Here is a 22,887-nt window from a genome sequence, read left to right as displayed (position 1 = left end):
ACAGTCCTCATGCATGTTGTCTACCCACAGGTACGTTTTATATACTTTTCTATGATTGATGCAGCAGAGAATTCCATAATCCTATTGGGCCCTAGTGTTATCGGATTAAAGGGGTACTCCGGTGGAAAACTTTTTTTTTTAGGGTACATTCCCACCTGGTGTATTTTACTGCGTATTTGCTGCTGCGTATTTTCCTACCCATTGACTTCAATGGGAAATAAAATACGCCAGGTGGGAACGTACCCTCAATCGACTGGTGCCAGAAAGTTAAACAGATTTGTAAATTACTTCTATTAAAAAAAAAATCTTAATCCTTCCATTATTTATTAGCTGCTGAATACTACAGAGGAAATTATTTTCTTTTTGGAACACAGAGCTCTCTGCTGACATCATGAGCACAGTGCTCTCTGCTGACATCTCTGTCCATTTTAGGAACTGTCCAGAGTAGGAGAAAATCCCCATATAAAACATATGCTGCTCTGGACAGTTCCTAAAAGGGACAGAGATGTCAGCAGAGAGCACTGTGCTCGTGATGTCAGCAGAGAGCTCTGTGTTCCAAAAAGAAAATAATTTCCTCTGTAGTATTCAGCAGCTAATAAGTACTAGAAGGATTAAGATTTTTTAATAGAAGTAATTTGCAAATCTGTTTAACTTTCTGGCACCAGTTGATTAAAAAAAAAAACGTTTTCCTCCGGAGTACCCCTTTAAAGGAGTTTTACTTTTGGGTGGTGTATCGAATCGCCAGAGGCTAACTGTACCATGGAAATGGTTGTCAGGAGGAGAATGCAGATGGCAGAAGGCATCATGGTGCTCGTCCCCGTTGGAAGTTGGTTTTCCTGTTTGCAAAGTGACAACACCGCATCGTAATCCCGAAGAATCCCCCAATGATTGATCGGCCGGTCTAAACCACAAAACAACTCCAATAACATCACGATGATAAGAGTAATGAAGCAACACACGCACACTCTCCTGAGCAGAATCAATGACACAGGCCCAGAATAGATAAAAAAAAAAATAAGTAAGGTTTTGGTTTTTGCACTTTCCCCCCCAAGTCCAGAGACACAGTAGATGGGGAGGGCAGCGTCTCCTACGTGCGGTTTAAGGTTTGGAAAATCCTAGATATCTGTAACATTACGGGGCCGGTCTCCGGGTCGTTCATCCATTGTGTGCTGTTCAATGGGTTTTCAAGCATATCTTCAAATGCTGGAAAGAAAAAAAAACACATCATTTAGTGGAAACGGGCAAAAAAAATACAACCCAGTAGAACCAACCAACCGGAATTATTTCACAGGCCTGGAAGCGCTGTACTGCACGATCTTCAGAGGCTCATAGAGAGTGACTGGAGCGGTGGCCGAGCCGATATCTACAGAAAACCAGATAACTGGTAAATCAGTAGGGATCTGATGCGTGATCACTGCTCCATTCATTGCCTATGGGACGTCCAGCCATTCCCCGTAGATAGTAAATAAGAAATGACAGAACGTATATTCTGCAGCGGAAATTCAGATTCCGGTCACGTTCGTTTTTCAGCAGCACCCGCTTGGACACGCATTGCCGTCAATGGAGACGGCGCATTTCCAAACGGTCCTAGCACACGGAATGTCCGCCCGGAACGTGTGAATGGGCCCTAAAGGGGTATTCCAGGAAAAAAAAAACTTTTTTTTATATATATCAAATGGCTCCAGAAAGTTAAACAGATTTATAAATTACTTCTATTAAAAAATCTCATTCCTTTCAGTACTTATGAGCTTCTGAAGTTAAGGTTGTTTTTTTCTGTCTAAGTAATCTCTGATGACACAAGTCTCGGGAACCACCCAGTTTAGAAGCAAATCCCCATGGCAAATCTCTTCTAAACTGGGTGGTTCACGAGACACGTGTCATCAGAGAGCACTTAGACAGAAAGGAACAACTCAACTTCAGAAGTACTGGAAGGATTAAGATTTTTTAATAGAAGTAATTTACAAATCTGTTTAACTTTCTGGAGCCAGTTGATATATATAAAAAAAACAAAAAGAAACCCCTTTAAGAGACTGAACCAAACCTGCTGCAATGATTCGCTCACGTCACGCTCCCAGAATTCAAGGGCCGGCGTTACTACATCCTGACGTCGGCCCTAGGTATTCTGCGAGCGTGACGTGCTGCGCAAACATCATTACCGCTCCGCACGTAGCTGGGGACTGGGGAAGGTCCTGCCCCGAATTCTCGGCAACTGCAGAGCCTCTCTGCAGCAGAGGTATATATAAATATATATTTATATATCAATTTATATATCTATCTATATTAGAGATGAACGAACTTACAGTAAATTCGATTCGTCACGAACTTCTCAGCTCGGCAGTTGATGACTTATCCTGCATAAATGAATTTAGCTTTCAGGTGCTCCCGTGGGCTGGAAAAGGTGGATACAGTCCTAGGAGACTCTTTCCTAGGACTGTATCCACCTTTTCCAGCCCACCGGAGCACCTGAAAGCTGAACTCATTTATGCAGGATAAGTCATCAACTGCCGAGCCGAGAAGTTCGTGACGAATTGAATTTACTGTAAGTTCGCTCATCTCTAATCTATATAACTATATTTATATCTCTATATATCTATCTATATCTCTCTATATATATCTATCTATCTATCTCTATCTCTCTATCTATATATTTTTTTTTTCTCTCTTTTTTCCCCCCCATTATGTACCCTATTATAACCAACTATGATTGACATTTGGTCCCTCCCCTTTTTGGCTCCACCTTCACATAGCCACACCCATTTTGCTTGGGGTCCCCAAATTCCTTCAAACGGCCCTGAACAGTTGCAAAACTACAACTCCCAGCATGCCCGGACAGCACCCTGGCTGGCAAACAGTGCTCTAAGGACTTGAAGAAGGACCCCTTTTATACTAAGAAAGGAGGGAGTTGTTAGCTGGTGCTATGGAAGTGGTCCAGTATGCTTCTATTGTACGTACTCAGGGATTTGGGTACGTCCCCCACGTCTCACGGAGTCACCCCTAAAAGTTAATTGAGTCACCTCCAACACTTGTTAGGTATTTCTTAGTTCCATCTGTTTCAGGAAATCAAGTGACGCCCAATCTGTCAGTCATTCAAGTAAAAAAAGCTAAGAGCATTGTACTATAGAGATCAGAAGGGCAGGACGTATGAAAGCTGACCTACGTGACAGGACGGTGAACTCAAAGAAGGGAAAAGTATTTGGAGTGTTGCTATTTCAGCTCTGGCACGGGCTGTACTGTATCTGTCAGCTGGAGAGTGGCACTATACCGTTCCCATGACACCTCTCCTGTAACTGTACCTACACAGGGATTAGCGGCGACACTAGATAGGTCAGCATGATGAAAGAGACGGCACAAAAATCACTAACAAATCTGAATAATGCACATACATGCGTGTCTCCTAATCAGTGGGGGTCCCTGTGGTCAGAGCCCTACAGATCAGACTTAAAGGGGTACTCCGGTGGAAAACTTTTTTATTTATTTTTTTAAATCAACTTGTGCCAGAAAGTTAAACAGATTTGTAAATTACTTCTATTAAAAAAATCTTAATCCTTCCAGTACTTATTAGCTGCTGAATACTACAGAGGAAATGGTTTTCTTTTTGGAACATACTGCTCTCTGCTGACATCACGAGCACAGTGCTCTCAGCTGACATCTCTGTCCATTTTAGGAACTGTCCAGAGCATCATATGTTTGCTATGGGGATTTTCTCCTACTCTGGACAGTTCTTAAAATAGACAGAGATGTCAGCAGAGAGCACTGTGGTCATGATGTCAGCAGAGAGCTCTGTGTTCCAAAAAGAAAAGAATTTCCTCTGTAGTATTCAGCAGCTAATAAGTACTAGAAGGATTAAGATTTTTTAATAGAAGTAATTTGCAAATCTGTTTAACTTTCTGGCACCAGTTAATAAAAAAATAAATAAAAAGTTTTCCACTGGAGTACCCCTTTAAAGGAGAATTATGGAAAAAGAGCCCTGGCTCTCCTTTACAGCGGCATGTCACGAACTCCACCCGAAGCGGGGGCCACCACACCCCCTCTATATATGGGAGAGCCAAAGATTGCCGAACGGCTCTCCCATAGAGCTATATATAGGGGGCGTGGCAGAAAACACTACGGGTGGGGGTCGTGATGCGCCGCTGTGAAGGAGAGCCGGGGCTCCAACAGGAGATCGCAGGGGGCCCCAGCGCTCGGACCCCCCCTGCCCACAATCTAAAACTTATCCCTTATCCTTCGGATAGGAGATAAGTTTTCTTCCATGATACTTCTCCTTCAATTCCCCATCCTGCTCTTATTATCCTATTCGTCGTAGCGGTTTGTGGAATTACCATGAGTTCTGACATACTGTTCACAAGGGGCAGTGTTCCCAAAAAGGGAGCCTCCAGCTGTTGCAAAAACTACAACTCCCAGCAGGCCCGGTTATGGGTTCAGGGACTACTTCAATAGCACAGGAAATAAATAAAAAATCTGGTTTAGTGGGAATCTGACCCTATGTTTCCAATAATTCCAACCAGGGTGCCTCCAGCTGTTGCAACAACTGGAGACTCCCTTTTTTGGGAAACGCTGTAACTAGTGTATTATACGTAAAGAATAATAGCAATGTCGGCCGATCGTATTGGAGAACCATGCAATTCATGCTAAATCTAAAAAGGAGCTTCTTAAAGGGCATAAGAATATAGTAAAGCGAGGATTACCTGTTGTGGACCGCCTCTGTATTAACTAGAAAGGGGGGAGATTTATCAAAGCCTGTGTAGAGGCAGAGTGGTGCAGTTGCCCATAGCAACCAGATAAAAAAAAAGGCCTCTGAAAAAGGAAATTAACAATTTGATTGGTTGCTGAGGGCCACTGCACAGGTTTTGCTGAATCTCCCCCAATGTGGGTAAGCATTACCCAGAAGCCCCAATGGCTCTAAGGGTACGTTCCCACCTGGCGTATTTTGCTGCTGCGTATTTTATTTCCCATTGAAGTCAATGGGTAGGAAAATACGCAGCAGCAAATACGCAGCAAAATACGCCAGGTGGGAACGTACCCTAAAATGCACAGTGTAATGCTTTATTTCTCCTGCACAGACCCCGCAGGAGCAAAGAACGGCTACCACATACCCCTTCCCCCCCCCCCCCCCCCCCCCCCAACAATAACAGCTGATCACAAGGAAGCAAGATCAGCCCAGCTCGTGGTCATCTAAAGCACTTACCTAGTAGAGTTTTAGGGTTGGTTAGGCCTAGTTGTACGACAGGGTTGTCAAGGATGGCTTGGAATAAAGGACTAGAGGTGTCAATGCCTTTGTCCAAATCTTCCGGTGAAGGTTTCTTGTCGCCCAGGAGCCACTCACACTAAAAGAGCGAGAGTTCTGGATTACAACATATCCCGTAAACATGTGTCGTAAGAAGGACAGACAATGATTCACCATATAAAAAAAGGTTACGTCCTAAAGCAGCCATAATAACATTCGGCGAAGGCGTCAATCATGTGATCAATCACCAGGTCCAATAATCGGACAATTTTTGATCAGCAAAACCTTATAATCTGGAGACAAAAATAATCCTATAGATCAGTGGTCTCCAACCTGCGGACCTCCAGATGTTGCAAAACTACAACTCCCAGCATGCCCGGACAGCCGTTGGCTGTCCGGGCATGCTGGGAATTGTAGTTTTGCAACATCAGGAGGTCCGCAGGTTGGAGACCGCTGCTATAGATTGTCCTCAGGGGGAGGAGAGTCATTGTATCAATATCTGGCCATGCATGTTTGGCAGGGCAGACTACTTTGTATGCATAGGGCAGTTTAGTTTTTTTTAACAAGCCGTGTGTCTCCAGCTGTTGCAAAACTATAACTCCCACCATAGCTGGACAGCCAAAGGCATGCTGAGAGTTCTAGTTTTGCAACAGCAGGAGGCAGATTGTTTAGAAAACACTAGTATGGGGTATGGTAGGTTTTCCTAAAGCATTATATCGAAGGAAAGTAGGATCAGATATATTGAATTTCAACGCCTGATCATTTTGTTTTGAAGTTAAAAGGGTACTCCGCCCCTAGACATCTTATCCCCTATCCAAAGGATAGGGGATAAGATGTCAGATCGCCGGGGTGTCGCTGCTAGGGACCCCTGGGATCTCTGCTGCGGCACCCCATTATCATTACAGCACAGAGCAGACTCGCTCCGTGCGTAATGACCAGCTAACACGCCCCCTCCCATAGACTTGCATTAAGGGGGCGGGCCATGACGTCACGAGGGGCGGAGCCGTGATGTCACGATGCTCCGTCCCCGGTATCGCTGGTCATTACGCATGGAGCGAGTCTGCTCTGTGCTGTAATGATAGCGGGGTGCCGCAGCGGGACCCCGGCGATCTGACATCTTATCCCCTATCCTTTGGATAGGGGATAAGATGTCTAGGGGCGGAGTACCCCTTTAAGCTGTAACCACAAGTGTCTGGCAGCGGCTCACTGCCCTCTTCATGCTGAGACAACATTGATCAGATGTGCGCGAGGAGGATTGGAGAATTAGCTGTTTGGCTGACAGCTATTGAGAGTTTATGATCACCTTAATGGAAATCTGTCATCCGTGTCACCAGCATTAACATGTCGGTACAGGTCCTGTACCGTGCTCTGGTTCTTCCGCAATATTTTGCCATAGGTTCTGTTCCGGGGCCGGCGCGGAGCTTGGTGACGTCACTGCTGCTGTTTGCTAGCAGCGGGACCCAGCAGAGAATCAGCAGCGGTGAGGTCACTAAGCTCCGCCCATGCTCAAAGTCAGACCTGGAAGATTGCGGGAGAACCAGAGCACGGAACGGGACCAGGTAAGTATAGTTGTCATCACTGTCGCCTGCACTACCTGTCCGTACATACAGCTTAGTGCAGGTGAGACTGATGACAGGTTTCCTTTAATATTGTAGGGATATTAAAAGTTGGAAGGAGGAGGGGGATCTAAGACCTGGTTCACATTGCCTTTGGACTCCGCTATTCAGACTTTCGTCGGCAATCTGTCCAGAACGACGAGAGTTTAGCAGAGAAAAAAAATAAAATTGTGCAAGCTCTTTTTTTTTCACGCTAAAATCCTGCTAAATTACCGGGTCACCAACAGACCCCATGCAAGTGAATAAAGTCCGTCATGACCCGGTAGTAGCCATTTGCATCTGACCCGTTTCTGGACCCATCAGCTCGAAGAAAGAAAAAAAAAAAGTAGAAGAAAAAAGGAAGAAGGAAAAAAAAAAAACCTTAAAAGGTCGGCCGGATGCAAACGAAAGTGTAAACCTAGAATACAGTGCAGGGTCACTACTGGGGGTATGGGGGGGGGGGCGGTGTCCTGTATTGATACTCACTGCTGCGTCCTGTTGATTGTTGTTTACACGAAGGGCATCAATCACTTCTTTTTCGTCAAACCCCATTTCCATCAAAGCGATAACAGCCTAGAATACAAAAAAAATTACTTCAGATGTATCAGAATGGAAATTGACATTGTATCAACACTTTGCTTTACTGTATACATTCCGGTGTACTCGTGTCTTATGCTGAATTCTGCAGGTTTTCAGTTACTGGAGAGCAGCGCATTGCGGGAGATCAGATGACAACTGCATAGCTAGAGCTACCTTGTTATATTACATACCTGACAATGGTGATAATAGGAATGGAAATAAAAAACACAACCACCTTGCTTCAAGAAAAAGTAAAACAAGTAACTGCAACATTTAACAACTTATATGAAACTAAAAAATATTATGTAAATGAGTTTAAAGCAGATCTGCAGCCCTAGACACTTATCCCCTATCCTGCAGATAGGGGAGAAGTGTCTGATCGTGGAGGGTCCAAACACTGGGAACCCCTGCAATCTCCTATACGGGACCCCCTGCTCTGCCACGGGCGACACGCCCCCTCCATGCAGCAATCGTGCATCACCGCCTCTCTCATAGAGCTGTATAGAGGGGGCTTGTGGGCTGCAGCAATGCTGGGTCACATATGGGAGATCGCGGGGGTCCCAGCGGTCGGACCCCCGCGATCAGACACTTGCGGATAGGTGATAAGTACCTAAGACTGCTGATGGCTGTCCAGGCATGCTGTGAGTTGTAGTTTTGCAACAGCTGGAGGCACCTTAGTTGGGAAATACTGATCTAGGAGTTATTGAAGTCCCAAAACTTGCAAAACATTTCACTTACACGGGGGTCTGGGCGAAATTCCCTTTTCCTCCGTATCTTCTTAAAGATTTCTGTGAGTTCGTCTTTAGGGTCTTCTGCGGTTGCTCCCTGACACGATCTGGAGTCTGCTGATGCCGCGGCACCGGCCTCGTCTGATGCGTTCTCGTTTGGAAGAGGCGTATCTGCTGTTGGATCATCGGCATGTTCAATCAGCCACTCCATAGCCTGCGTGACCGACATGCTGCAAAACGACAATAGAAAAAACAATAAAAATAAATATAACAAGAGATACTAAAGTCCCATTACAGTAGCTGACCAGGCAATGATTATTGTCTAGACCAACATTTCCCAGGCAGTGTGCATCCCGCTGTTGCAAAACTACAACTCCCAGCATGCCCGGACAGCCTTTGGCTGTCCGGGCATGCTGGATGTTGTAGTTTTGCAACAGCTGGAGGCACCCTGGTTGGGAAACACCAGTCTAGGCAGATTAAAGGGTTATCCATGAAAAAAGAAAATGTTTATATTTCAACTGGCTCCAGAAAGTTAAACAGATTTGTAAATTACTTCTACAATTTTTTTTTTATCCTTTCAGTACTTATGAGCTGCTGGATTTGAGTTGTTCTTTTCTGTCTAAGTCTCTCTGATGACACGTGTCTCGGGAACTGTCCAGAGTAGAAGCAAATCCCCATAGCAAACCTCTTCTACTCTGTGCAGTTCCCGAGACAAGCAGAGATGTCAGCAGAGAGCACTGTTGCCAGACAGAAAAGAACAACTCAACTTCAGCAGCTAATAATTATTGGAAGGGTTAAGATTTTCTAATAGAAGTAATTTACAAATCTGTTTAACTTTCTGGAGCCAGTTGATTGATATATATAAAAATTATTGATGATTGTCTAGACCAGCATTTCCCAGCCAGTGTGCATCCCGCTGTTGCAAATCTATAACTCCCAGCATGGTCCGGGCATGCTGGGAGTTGCAGTTTTGCAACAGCAAGAGGAACCCTGGTTGGGAAACACTGACCTAGAGTAACAAGGCTTATGGGAGAATTGCATCAGCCATATTAGCTGTCGACTGGCGATTCCCATAAGCTCTGGCAGAAAACCTGCACAATGATACAGCAAGCTGGGTATATAGCCCAGCAATACTAGGAAGGACTTGCCATTCAGGAGTCTGGAAAAGCTAAATGACCCAACGTTCCCAGCAAAGAATAGCTTATAAAATGATTACTTATGGGAACTACCTACTGATTTAAGCGGAGGGACTTCACCGCTCGGCTCTCTGGGAATCCCATCTCCGTGAGCTGCCGTAATGCCACTTCATCCACCCGATCCTCCTCATCCTCGTCTAACATGGCTAAAATGAAGGAAAAGCAGGACTTGAGCGGTTCATGATTTAGAGTGGGCAAGTACTATTCAGCTAGCTGTCAGTCCCCACCGGACCAGCAAATGAAACACAGAAAGGAGACCCAGATGTTAACCCCATACTTGCCATTTGCCTTTTTAAAGAGCTCAACGGCATCAGGGTTCAGTGCTAGCAGCTTTTGGGCAACTTCAATAAGAGACACCAAAATCTTCCGCAGCTCTGTCTGGAACTGCAAGGGAATAAGAAACTTTAAATGGGCACTGCCAGATTAAAACACTTTTTATATGTTGTACATCTTGGCAAAACCTAATATACCTTATAAAAATGTTTTTATAGGAGATTAAAGTATAATCATGGAAATAAAAAAATTATAAAAAAAGAAGACCACTAGGGGTCCCCATACCATCCAGAACATAATCCTGTCCGGCTGCAGCATTATCTTTGTCCCAGCTAAAGTATAGACAGGGACAAAGTCCAGGAAGTGATGGCGGGACTAGCACTCCTCTGTGCTCACTCCTGTCCTGTCAGACTGCAGCATAAAAACAGAGAGGAGGGGGTTACAGAGCAGCCTGCAGTGATTGGATGAAAACATCCAGCACAGCTCAGCAGACTCAGGGAGGAAGTGAATGCATGGTGAGGGAGGGCAGGCTCAGTACTTGCCTCAGACATGCCCCTTCCTGAGGAGTGGATGTCAGAATGAGTGAGCAGCAGAACAGAGGAATTTGTGAGCTAAATACAGAAGCTAGACACATAAAAAAAAAAAAAAAAACGATGAATAAACGGAAAAAGAATACAGGTTTGAAGATCAGGAATCCTGCAAGTCAAAACATTCTATCACAGGTTTCAGGACTACAATGGTGCCAGGCAGTACTCACATCTCTCATATTGTGATGAGCGACTGTCCGATCCGCAGTGCGAGCTGGAAGGCCAGCAGTGGCCTTGAGAATGGCGTCCTTGTCCGGAGCCTTCTGATCCTGCTTACGCTGTAAAGTACAAGCAATAAGCACATGTTCCTTGTGTTTTCATTTCCAGGTACAGCATTTCTGTATTTCTGCTACGGAAATCTCATCATCCCATGCCTCCTTATACAACGCCATATAGATAAATGGCTACAGCCACCACTAGGGGGAGCTTAATGCATACACATGCACTTGAGTGTTTAAAGCGGTACTCCGCCCCTAGACATCTTATCCCCTATCCAAAGGATAGGGGGACACGATGTCTGATCACGGGGGTCCTGCCGCTGGGGAACCCTGCGATCTCAGCTGCAGCACCCCAGACATCCGGTGCACAGAGTGAACTTCGCTCCGTGTCGGATGACTGGCGATGCGGGGAGGAGGCTTGTGACATCACGGTCACGTCCCCTTAATGCAAAGGATAGGGGATAAGATGTCTGATCGCGGGGGTCCCGCAATATAGCATGCAGCACCCACCTGTATCTGCTTCCGGCAGCGCTGGAGGTTCTGGCTCCCGACCACGGGAGCGGAAGATCGTGACATCACGACTCCGCCCACGTGTGACATCGCGCCCTGCCCTCTCAATGCAAGTCTATGGGAGGGGGTGTGACAGCTGTCACGCCCCCTCCCATAGGCTTACATTGAGGGGGTGGAGCGTGATGTCACACGGGGGCGGAGCCGTGACGTCACAATGCTCCGGCCCCGTGATCGACAGTAATCAGACCCGGAGCGAACGTGCTCCAGGGACTGATTTTAACAGGGTGCGGCGTGCAAGATCACCAAGGTCCCCAGCGGCGGGACCCCCGCGATCAGACATCTTATCCCCTATCCTTTGGATAGGGGATAAGATGTCTAAGCGCCGGAGTACCCCTTTAAGTCCTGTTTGTCTTCCCTCATGGCTCTTTCGGTACCTTCAGCTGTACAGTCATGCCGGGAGTTGTAGTTTAGCAACAGCTGGAGGCACCCTGTTTGGGAAATACTGATCTATAGGCTATAAGCTCTTCCTAGTAAAGGCTAGATTTTTTTATCCTTACTATAACTGTGATAGTAAACAGGAGAACAAGACGGACACAGATGTCTGCGTCTACTATAAAATCAATAGGCACAGGATTGTGGATCTAAACATGAAATGACAGAACATTTCCACCCACCTTCTCCTCTGCTGATACGTCGGACATCTTTGGTGGTGGCGGAGGGGCCCTCTTTTTCACCAACAACAAGACATCTAGAAAAAAATATATATAAAAACAAGTGAGTTCACTACTACCCACAACCATGAGGGCTCATTAACACTACGGAATCTCCACCCGGAATTATTCCGTCTGGAGCGGGCGGCGGCACAACAAACCGGCACTAGGACCACTCAGAAATGCGCTGTCTCCATAGAAGGCAATGCATTTCAGAGCAGATTCCTCCGAAAGAATGAACATGGGAGTACGGGGTTTAGAATTTCTTTGGGGGAATGTCCACCACAGATATTTCCTAGTGTGAATGGTGCAGCAGAATCCCATTGAGAACAATGGGAGACTGCTGCACCTTATTTTCCAAGTGGAATACGTAGCGTGAATGGGCCCCAAGATGGTACAACCCGCACTCATCCCCCAGCTCTGAGACACCTCTGTCCTGAATATTCTCTTCTGCAACAGTCTTGGTATCAGATAGGACTCTCTCGGAGGAGGCGTGGACCAACTTGTGATGAGTAAGGCTTTTGGGGTCTTCCAGGCTCCCGTGGGCACACTGTGGGCATAAAGAAGAAATACCATCTGTTACCATGAAGGGATTTTCTGGGTTCTATCTTAAAGGGGTACTCCAGTGGAAACCTTTTTTATTTATTTATTTATTTTTTAAATCAATTGGTGCCAGAAAGTTAAACAGATTTGTAAATTACTTCTATTATAAAATCTTAATCCTTCCAGTACTTATTATTAGCTGCTGAATACTACAGTGGAAATGTTTTCCTTTTTGGAACACTCTTTGCTGACATCACGAGCACAGTGCTCTCTGCTGACATCTCTGTCCATTTTAGGAACTGTCCAGAGTAGAAGAAAATCCCCATAGCAAACATATGCTGCTCTGGACAATTCCTAAAATGGACAGAGATGTCAGCAGAGAGCACTGTGTTCTAAAAAGAAAATAATTTCCTCTGTAGTATTCAGCAGCTAATAAGTACTGGAAGGATTATGATTTTTTAATAGAAGTAATTTACAAATCTGTTTAACTTTCTGGCACCAGTTGATAAAAAAAAAAAAAAAAAAAAAAAAAAATTAGGGTTTCCACCGGAGTACCCCTTTAACCAAGCAAACACATAATACATAATAGAGCAGTGTTTCCCAACCAGGGTGCCTTCAGCTGTTGCAAAACTACAACTTCCAGCACGCCCAGACAGCCAAAGGCTGTCCGAGCATGATGGGAGTCGTAATTTTGCAACAGCTGGAGGCACCCTGGTTGGGGAAACACTGTAATAGAGTAAAGTGAAAAACCTTTTTTTTTATTTATTTATTTATTTTTTTTTTTTTTTTTAAATCAACTGGTGCCAGAAAGACAAAACGGATTTTTAAATTACTTCTATATAAAAATCTTATTCCTTCCAGTACTTATTAGCTGCTGAATAGTACAGAGGAAATTCTTTTCTTTTTGGAACACTCTGCTGACATCACGAGCGCAGTGCTCTCTGTTGACATCTCTGTCCATTTTAGGAACTGTCCAGAGCAGCATATGTTTGATATGTGGATTTTCTCCTACTCTGGACAGTTCTTAAAATGGACAGAGATGTCAGCAGAGAGCACTGTGCTCGCGATGTCAGCAGAGAGCTCTGTGTTTCAAAAAGAAAACCATTTCCTCTGTAGTATTCAGCAGCTAATAAGTACTGTAAGGATTAAGATTTTTTAATAGAAGTAATTTACAAATCTGTTTAACTTTCTGGCACCTGTTGATAAAAAAAAGGTTTTCCACCTTTCCACCCTTTAAAGGGGTACTCCACTGGAAAACATTTTTTATTTTTTTTTAAATCAACTGACGCCAGACCGTTAAAACAGATTTGTAAATTCCTTCTATTTAAAAATCATAAACCTTCCAGTACTTATCAGCTGTTCTTCTCCTTTTTGAATTTCCTTTCTGTCTGACCACAGTGCTCTCTGCTGACACCTCTGTCCATTTTTGCTATGTTTGCTATGGGGATTTTCTCCTACTCTGGACAGTTCTTAAAATGGACAGAGGTGTCAGCAGAGAGCTCTGTGTTTCAAAAAGAAAATAATTTCTCCTGTAGTAATAAGGAGCTAATAAGTACTGGAAGGATTAAGATTTTTTTATAGAAGTATTTTACAAATCTGTTTAACTTTCTGGCACCAGTTGATTAAAAAAATAAATAAATAAAATTTAAAAAAAGTTTTCCACTGGAGTACCCCTTTAAGTGCTGTAATTCTATCCCCCTGAAAGTGGAGGATCATTCAAGGACTTGTATTTTGGGACTCTCTCTCAGTCTCTGGTCACAGTACATTTTCCTGCTGTAATCCCCGGGAGCCTTCTTACAGTATGGTGGCATTCTCGGCCGCTCAGATAGTTATGGCTGGTGCCAACCATGACGTCAGCCCCCACAATGCTCTTCCCTAAACCAACTACTATTGTCACAGCTAAAACATTCCTCCAGCAACAAGTTACTGTAACGCTAAACATACGACTGCCTCTGGAATCTGATGCTGGATAATTCTAGAGGAGTCACCATAATTCCATAGGAAAAGCTGTTCAGACCCTCCCATTGACTCCCTCACATAGGGCACATGACAGATCCAACCTAACCTCCAGTGTTCATGTTTGATTGAAGCAACAGCCGAGCATATGCACCACTGCTCTATTCATAGCGTATAGCAGAGTTAGACAAAGCCCCGACACCAGGGAGAGATGAGGGGACACTAATGACTGTGACACAGGGAGAGATGAGGGGATACTAATGACTGTGACACAGGGAGAGATGAGGGGGACACTAATGACTGTGACACAGGGAGAGAGAGATGAGGGGGACATTAATGACTGTGACACAGGGAGAGATGAGGGGGACACTAATGACTGACACAGGGAGAGAGGAGGGGACACTAATGACTGTGACACAGACAGAGATGAGGGGACCACTAATGACTGTGACAGACAGATGAGGGGACACTAATGACTGACACAGGGAGAGATGAGGGGATACTAATGACTGTGACACAGGGAGAGATGAGGGGGACACTAATGACTGTGACACAGGGAGAGATGAGGGGACACTAATGACTGTGACACAGGGAGAGATGAGGGGGACACTAATGACTGTGACACAGGGAGAGAGAGATGAGGGGGACATTAATGACTGTGACACAGGGAGAGATGAGGGGGACACTAATGACTGACACAGGGAGAGAGGAGGGGACACTAATGACTGTGACACAGACAGAGATGAGGGGACCACTAATGACTGTGACAGACAGATGAGGGGACACTAATGACTGACACAGGGAGAGATGAGGGGATACTAATGACTGTGACACAGGGAGAGATGAGGGGGACACTAATGACTGTGACACAGGGAGAGATGAGGGGACACTAATGACTGTGACACAGGGAGAGAGATGAGGGGGACACTAATGACTGTGACACAGGGAGAGAGATGAGGGGGACACTAATGACTGTGACACAGGGAGAGAGATGAGGGGGACACTAATGACTGTGACACAGGGAGAGAGATGAGGGGGACACTACTGACTGTGACACAGGGAGAGAGATGAGGGGGACACTAATGACTGACACAGGGAGAGAGATGAGGGGGACACTAATGACTGACACAGGGAGAGAGATGAGGGGGACACTAATGACTGTGACACAGGGAGAGAGATGAGGGGACACTACTGACTGTGACACAGGGAGAGAGATGAGGGGACACTACTGACTGTGACACAGGGAGAGAGATGAGGGGGACACTAATGACTGTGACACAGGGAGAGAGATGAGGGGGACACTAATGACTGTGACACAGGGAGAGAGATGAGGGGGACACTAATGACTGACACAGGGAGAGAGATGAGGGGGACACTAATGACTGTGACAGAGGGAGAGAGAGATGAGGGGGACACTAATTATTGTGACACAGGGAGAGATGAAGGGACACTAATGACTAATACAGAAGAGATGAGGGGACACTAATGACTGTGACACAGGGAGAAATCAGGGGGACACTAATGACTGTGACTCAGCGAGAGAAAGATGAGGGGGACACTAATGACTGTGACACAGGGAGAGAAATTTGAGGGGACACTAATGACTGACACAGGGAGAGAGATGAGAGGGGGACACTAATGACTGTGACACAGAGAGAGATGAGGGGGACACTAATGACTGTGACACAGGGAGAGAGATGAGGGGGACACTAATGACTGTGACACAGGGAGAGAGATATGAGTGGGACACTAATAACTGTGACACAGGGAGAGAGATGAGGGGACACTACTGACTGTGACACAGGGAGAGAGATGAGGGGACACTACTGACTGTGACACAGGGAGAGAGATGAGGGGACAATAATGACTGTGACACAGGGAGAGAGATGAGGGGGACACTACTGACTGTGACACAGGGAGAGATATGAGGGGACACTAATGACTGTGACACAGGGAGAGAGATGAGGGGGACACTAATGACTGTGACACAGGGAGAGATGAGGGGACACTAATGACTGTGACACAGGGAGAGATGAGGGGACACTAATGACTGTGACACAGGGAGAGAGATGAGGGGGACACTAATGACTGTGACACAGGGAGAGATGAGGGGACACTATGATCCACAGGTATTTCCACCCAATGCAGATGGGTATTTCAAGCAGGTCAGCATCATGTGTCTATGGAAAACCCCTACAGTAAGAAGCATAGCACCGGCACATGGTGAGAGGAGTTTTTCCTGAGACTGGCAGCTCATGTACTGGGTAACCAGAGGAGAGGAGATCAATAGCCGGGTATCCTCCTGACAGGGCAGCTCCGGCTCTATATATAACACGTTATTATTAGCAGCCAGCTCAGGAAGGTATAGAATCAGAGGCAAACCACTGCCCAGGGAGCTGGCACAGGGCTGGACATGCGCTTAAGTCAGTGTTTCCCAACCAGGGGGCCTCCAGCTGTTGCAAAACTACAACTGCCAGCATGCCCGGACAGCCGAAGGCTGTCCGGGCATGCTGGCAGTTGTAGTTTTGCAACAGCTAGAGGCACCCAGGTTGGGAAACACTGCATTAGAAGTTAGCCAATTCATGTAAATAGGTTTTCTCTAGTGTGTATGGAACCTTTATCTGGCCTGTCCACTGAAAACACAAGCGCGCTCGGATGAGCTGAGCGTGCACGTATACGCATACATCAGAACAGATCGGCCAAAAGAACATTGCATCACACCACAATGTAGCCAGCAACACACACAGACAACCTCAAAATATTATATTATGAGATATATATATATATATATATATATATATATATATCTATTTATTTTTATTTTTTTTTGCACATTTTATGTTCGGTTACATTTAAAAGGGAACTACTGCCGAAAACTGCAGTGAAGCAGAAAAGTGACAAAGCTCTGTTCACACTGGCGACAGGATTTTGCTACCCGTTCCTGGCGGAACAGTGCCGTACATTGTACAATTCTATTCAATGTTGCCGAATCAGTAAGGGATCCTATGTCGTATTTCATTTTCCAATACACCTTCTGGATTAATTCCTCACAGTTTCCAAGACCTCTGCTTGCTGTCAATAAAAAAAAAAAAAACAACCTTCATGTTTACAACTAAAGCTACATCCTGCAATCCAAGCGTCTATCGTATGACAGGCAGAGACCTTAAAGGGGTCTTCCAGGAAAAAACCTTTGTTTATATCAACTGGCTTCAGAAAGTTAAACAGATTTGTAAATTACTTCTATTAAAAAATCTTAATCCTTTCAGTAGTTGAGTTGTTCTTTTCTGTCTAAGTGCTCTCTGATGACACGTGTCTCGGGAACCGCCCAGTTTAGAAGCAAATCCCCATAGAAAACCTCTTCTACTCTGTGCAGTTCCCGAGACAAGCAGAGATGTCAGCAGAGAGCACTGTTGCCAGAGAGAAAACAACAACTCAACTTCAGCAGCTGATAATTATTGAAATTATTGATTTTGCAATAGAAGTAATTTACAAATCTGTTTAACTTTCTGGAGCCAGTTGAGATTATATATATATATATATATATATATATATATATATATATATAAATAAAAAGAAAGTTTTTTCCTGGATAACCCCTTTAATGATGGAGAAAGTCAACAATGAACGGTCCCACTGTATGACAGCAAGCAGAGATCTTAAAAACCACAAGGACTTGTTAAAGAATATTGCTGTGTTGCGACAGCTAATATGGCTGTTGTAATTCTCCCATAGGCCTTGTTACTCTAGGACAGTGTTTCCCAACCAGGGTGCCTCCCGCTGTTGCAAAACTACAACTCCCAGCATGCCTGGACAGCCTTCGGCTGTCCAGGCACGCTGGGAGTTGCAGTTTTGCAACAGCTGGAGGCACACTGGTTGTATACAGAAATTTGCAACGTTGTAATATTCAAGAGTTTTTCCCAAAGATTAGGTTTTATTTGCCGAAACCCGACTACCCCTAAACATATTCATTCGTGAGAAACATGTACGTAGTCACCTGATCGATGTCTCCATGAAGAAACCAAAAGAAAATAATGGAGGAACCCAACCCCCACCTTAAACCAGAAATCGGGAAATCCATAGGGACAGTGTAAGCCGGCCGTCCATACATAACAGATGACCAGAAGATGAAGATGCATCTGGACTATGGCTAATGGATGCACATACATATTTCATACGTGTACTGCACCAACCCCCTCCGCAGCCACTGCTGGAGTATATATATATATATATATATATATATATATATATATATATATATATACACACACATACATATATACACACACGGTATATATCTCTCTATCCACACACACTATATTTATATATATATATATACACACACACACATACAGGGCTCATGTCCAGCAGGAATGCGTGGGAACTGAGTTCCTGCATTTTTTTCCAGAGCAAGAACCCCATTTCCATTAGCAAGAGTCCTGCAGGACCAGCCTTTGAGTGAAAATATTGGGTGAGTTCCCACACTTTTTTCCCTCAGAACTTGATCGCTGTGTGTGTGTATGTATGTATGTGTATATATATATATATATATATATATATATATATATATATATATTTATTTATTTTATTTTTTTGTTGCCAATAGCAACCAGATACAGGTGAAGATTTCTCAGGTTGTCTTACAGTAATATCCTCTTTGTTGCCCATAGCAACCAATCCCAGCTAGGCTTTCATTTTCCCTACTGCCTATAAGTTATATGGGTAACAAGTAGAATCTCCCTCATGGTGAGATTTACCCTCTTATAAGGCCGGTAGCAACATAAGTAGTCGCTATGGAGACCGCTGACTGGGGGAGATTTATCAAAACCTGTCCAGAGGAAAAGTTGCTGAGTTGCCCATAGCAACCAATTAGATTGATGCTTTCATTTTTGAAAAGGCCTCTGAAAAAAGAAAGAAGCGATCTGATTGGTTGCTTTGGGCAACAACCCATGGACAGGTTTTGATAAATCTCACCCACCGTCCCTAAAGAAATGAGCCCCCCCCAGCTTCTATAGTGGAGGACGTGTATACGGGAGAGAGATGGGGAACATCTGACTGTCCCTCATTGTAACAACCCACATTATATTATAAGCCAGACACCACAGTATACTATGGCAGCTCTCCCCCATCGTCCATTATAGAACAGATCCCCCATCACTCGTGACACGACAGCCCCCATACAGTATACAGATCAGTGCTCCTCCTGTACATGACAGCCCCCCCATACAGTATATAGATGATCAGTGCCCCCTCCTGTATATGACAGCCCCCCCATACAGTATACAGATGATCAGTACTCCCTCCTGTATATGACAGCCCCCCCCATTCAGTATACAGATGATCAGTGCTCCCTCCTGTATATGACAGCCCCCCATACAGTATACAGATCAGTGCTCCTCCTGTACATGACAGCCCCCCCATACAGTATACAGATGATCAGTGCTCCCCTCCTGTATATGACAGCCCCCCATACAGTATACAGATGATCAGTGCTCCCTCCTGTATATGACAGCCCCCCATACAGTATATAGATGATCAGTGCCCCCTACTGTATATCAAAGCCCACCATACAGTATACAGATGATCAGTGCTCCCTCCTGTATATGACAGCCCCCCATACAGTATACAGATGATCAGTGCTCCCTCCTGTATATGACAGCCCCCCATACAGTATACAGATGATCAGTGCTCCCCTCCTGTATATGACAGCCCCCCATACAGTATACAGATGATCAGTGCTCCCCTCCTGTATATGACAGCCCCCCATACAGTATACAGATGATCAGTGCTCCCTCCTGTATATGACAGCCCCCCCATACAGTATACAGATGATCAGCGCTCCCTCCTGTATATGACAGCCCCCCCATACAGTATACAGATGATCAGTGCTCCCCTCCTGTATATGACAGCCCCCCATACAGTATACAGATGATCAGTGCCCCCTCCTGTATATGACAGCCCCCCCCATACAGTATATAGATGATCAGTGCTCCCCTCCTGTATATGACAGCCCCCCATACAGTATACAGATGATCAGTGCTCCCCTCCTGTATATGACAGCCCCCCATACAGTATACAGATGATCAGTGCTCCCCTCCTGTATATGACAGCCCCCCCATACAGTATACAGATGATCAGTGCCCCCTCCTGTATATGACAGCCCCCCATACAGTATACAGATGATCAGTGCCCCCTCCTGTATATGACAGCCCCCCATACAGTATACAGATGATCAGTGCTCCCTCCTGTATATGACAGCCCCCCATACAGTATACAGATGATCAGTGCCCCCTCCTGTATGACAGCCCCCCATACAGTATACAGATGATCAGTGCTCCCCTCCTGTATATGACAGCCCCCCCCATACAGTATACAGATGATCAGTGCTCCCTCCTGTATATGACAGCCCCCCATACAGTATACAGATGATCAGTGCTCCCTCCTGTATATGACAGCCCCCCATACAGTATACAGATGATCAGTGCTCCCCTCCTGTATATGACAGCCCCCCATACAGTATACAGATTATCAGTGCTCCCCTCCTGTATATGACAGCCCCCCCCCCATACAGTATACAGATGATCAGTGCCCCCTCCTGTATATGAAAGCCCCCCCATACAGTATACAGATGATCAGTACTCCCCTCCTGTATATGACAGCCCCCCCATACAGTATACAGATGATCAGTGCTCCCTCCTGTATATGACAGCCCCCCATTCAGTATACAGATGATCAGTGCTCCCCTCCTGTACATGACAGCCCCCCCCCATACAGTATACAGATGATCAGTGCTCCCTCCTGTATATGACAGCCCCCCCATACAGTATACAGATGATCAGTGCTCCCCTCCTGTATATGACAGCCCCCCATACAGTATACAGATGATCAGTGCTCCCTCCTGTATATGACAGCCCCCCATACAGTATACAGATGATCAGTGCTCCCTCCTGTATATGACAGCCCCCCATACAGTACACAGATGATCAGCACTCCCCTCCTGTATATGACAGCCCCCCATACAGTATACAGATGATCAGTGCTCCCCCTCCTGTATATGACAGCCCCCCCATACAGTATACAGATGATCAGTGCTCCCTCCTGTATATGACAGCCCCCCCATACAGTATACAGATGATCAGTACTCCCCTCCTGTATATGACAGCCCCCCCATACAGTATACAGATGATCAGTGCTCCCTCCTGTATATGACAGCCCACCATACAGTATACAGATGATCAGTGCTCCCCTCCTGTATATGACAGCCCCCCCATACAGTATACAGATGATCAGTGCTCCCCTCCTGTATATGACAGCCCCCCATACAGTATACAGATCAGTGCTCCCTCCTGTATATGACAGTCCCCCATACAGTATACAGATCAGTGCTCCCTCCTGTATATGACAGTCCCCCATACAGTATACAGATGATCAGTGCTCCCTCCTGTATATGACAGCTCTCCATACAGTATACAGATGATCAGTGCCCCCTCCTGTATATGACAGCTCCCCATACAGTATACAGATGATCAGTGCTCCCTCCTGTATATGACAGCCCCCCATACAGTATACAGATGATCAGTGCTCCCTCCTGTATATGACAGCCCCCCCCCATACAGTATACAGATGATCAGTGCTCCCCTCCTGTATATGACAGCCCCCCCATACAGTATACAGATGATCAGTGCTCCCCTCCTGTATATGACAGCCCCCCATACAGTATACAGATGATCAGTGCTCCCTCCTGTATATGACAGCCCCCCATACAGTATACAGATGATCAGTGCTCCCTCCTGTATATGACGGCCCCCCATACAGTATACAGATGATCAGTGCTCCCTCCTGTATATGACAGAATACAGATAAGCAGCATCGCCCCCTGGCGGACAGCACAGGCGCCGCAGCCTCTTACATGTTTCAGACACCTCTCCTTCAGCCGCTCCACCGTCATGTCCTCCATCACCTCCTCCAGCCACTCGGCCCCCTCCATGGTGCAGACATGAAGCCTGAGCACCCGGCCGGCGAATATCTTCTCCTCCTGCACGAACATGGAGCATCCCCCCCGAGTAGCGGCCCAAGGACAGGCAGGAAGACGAGCCCGCAGCCCTGTGACCGGATCCCCAGCTCCAATAACCGGAAGAGGCCCTGGGGCATGATGGGACTTGTAGTCTTATGACAGCGGCGCAAATATAGAGGAGCCACCAGCAGGGGGAGATAGAGCAGCATCACTGATTACAGAGAACACAGTATTGTTACTTTATCAATAGCGCCACCTGCTGTCACCAAGCTAGAATATACTGTCTCTGTTATTGTCTCTATGATGCAGAATAGGTAGGTACCTCTGCTACATAAATTCCACATGCTGCTACTAGAGATGAGCGAACTTACAGTAAATTCGATTCGTCACGAACTTCTCGGCTCGGCAGTTGATTACTTATCCTGCGTAATTTAGTTCAGCCTTCAGGTGCTCCGGTGGGCTGGAAAAGGTGGATACATTCCTAGGAAAGAGTCTCCTAGGACTGTATCCACCTTTTCCAGCCCATCGGAGCACCGGAAAGCTGAACTAATTTATGCAGGAAAAGTCATCAACTGCCGAGCCGAGAAGTTTGTGACGAATCGAATTTACTGTAAGTTCACTCATCTCTAGCTGCTACACCTATGGGCACCAGGGCAAAATTTGGACCTGTCCCTCACTGCAGCCACAGACACTACTTAAATATATAGAGGTCTTATTGTCAAGTTCATCTTCCTATTATTGTCCTCTAAGTGTTCCC

General features: G+C 45.7%; 1 protein-coding gene across 1 annotated transcript; it reads right to left on the bottom strand.

Annotated features, from left to right (window-relative positions):
* Positions 1 to 655: 655 nt before the first annotated feature.
* UBAC1 (UBA domain containing 1) lies at positions 656 to 22,283 on the bottom strand. Its single transcript, XM_056538919.1, has 10 exons — positions 22,026 to 22,283; positions 12,050 to 12,170; positions 11,585 to 11,658; positions 10,353 to 10,460; positions 9,604 to 9,706; positions 9,360 to 9,468; positions 8,137 to 8,356; positions 7,306 to 7,392; positions 5,186 to 5,324; positions 656 to 1,203 (listed from the first exon to the last, which is right to left on the bottom strand). Exons 1-10 carry the CDS (start codon positions 22,161 to 22,163, stop codon positions 1,088 to 1,090), a joined length of 1,215 nt encoding a protein of 404 aa, XP_056394894.1. The 5' UTR covers positions 22,164 to 22,283; the 3' UTR covers positions 656 to 1,087.
* Between the last annotated feature and the right edge of the window lie 604 nt (positions 22,284 to 22,887).

Source organism: Hyla sarda, chromosome 9, assembly GCF_029499605.1.
Source record: "Hyla sarda isolate aHylSar1 chromosome 9, aHylSar1.hap1, whole genome shotgun sequence".
In the NCBI taxonomy this organism is placed as follows: domain Eukaryota; kingdom Metazoa; phylum Chordata; class Amphibia; order Anura; family Hylidae; genus Hyla; species Hyla sarda.
This window is presented reverse-complemented; position numbering and strand designations above follow the sequence as displayed.

What these genes read in the sequence shown, in the direction of transcription:
- UBAC1 (XM_056538919.1), bottom strand. Translation starts at nt 22,163, where the DNA reads ATGTTCGTGCAGGAGGAGAAGATATTCGCCGGCCGGGTGCTCAGGCTT. An exon ending in ACAATCAACAGGACGCAGCA is followed by an intron (nt 5,325 to 7,305) that starts GTGAGTATCAAT and finishes TCGCTCTTTTAG; the next exon opens with TGTGAGTGGCTCCTGGGCGA. An exon ending in CAACCCTAAAACTCTACTAG is followed by an intron (nt 1,204 to 5,185) that starts GTAAGTGCTTTA and finishes TTTTCTTTCCAG; the next exon opens with CATTTGAAGATATGCTTGAA.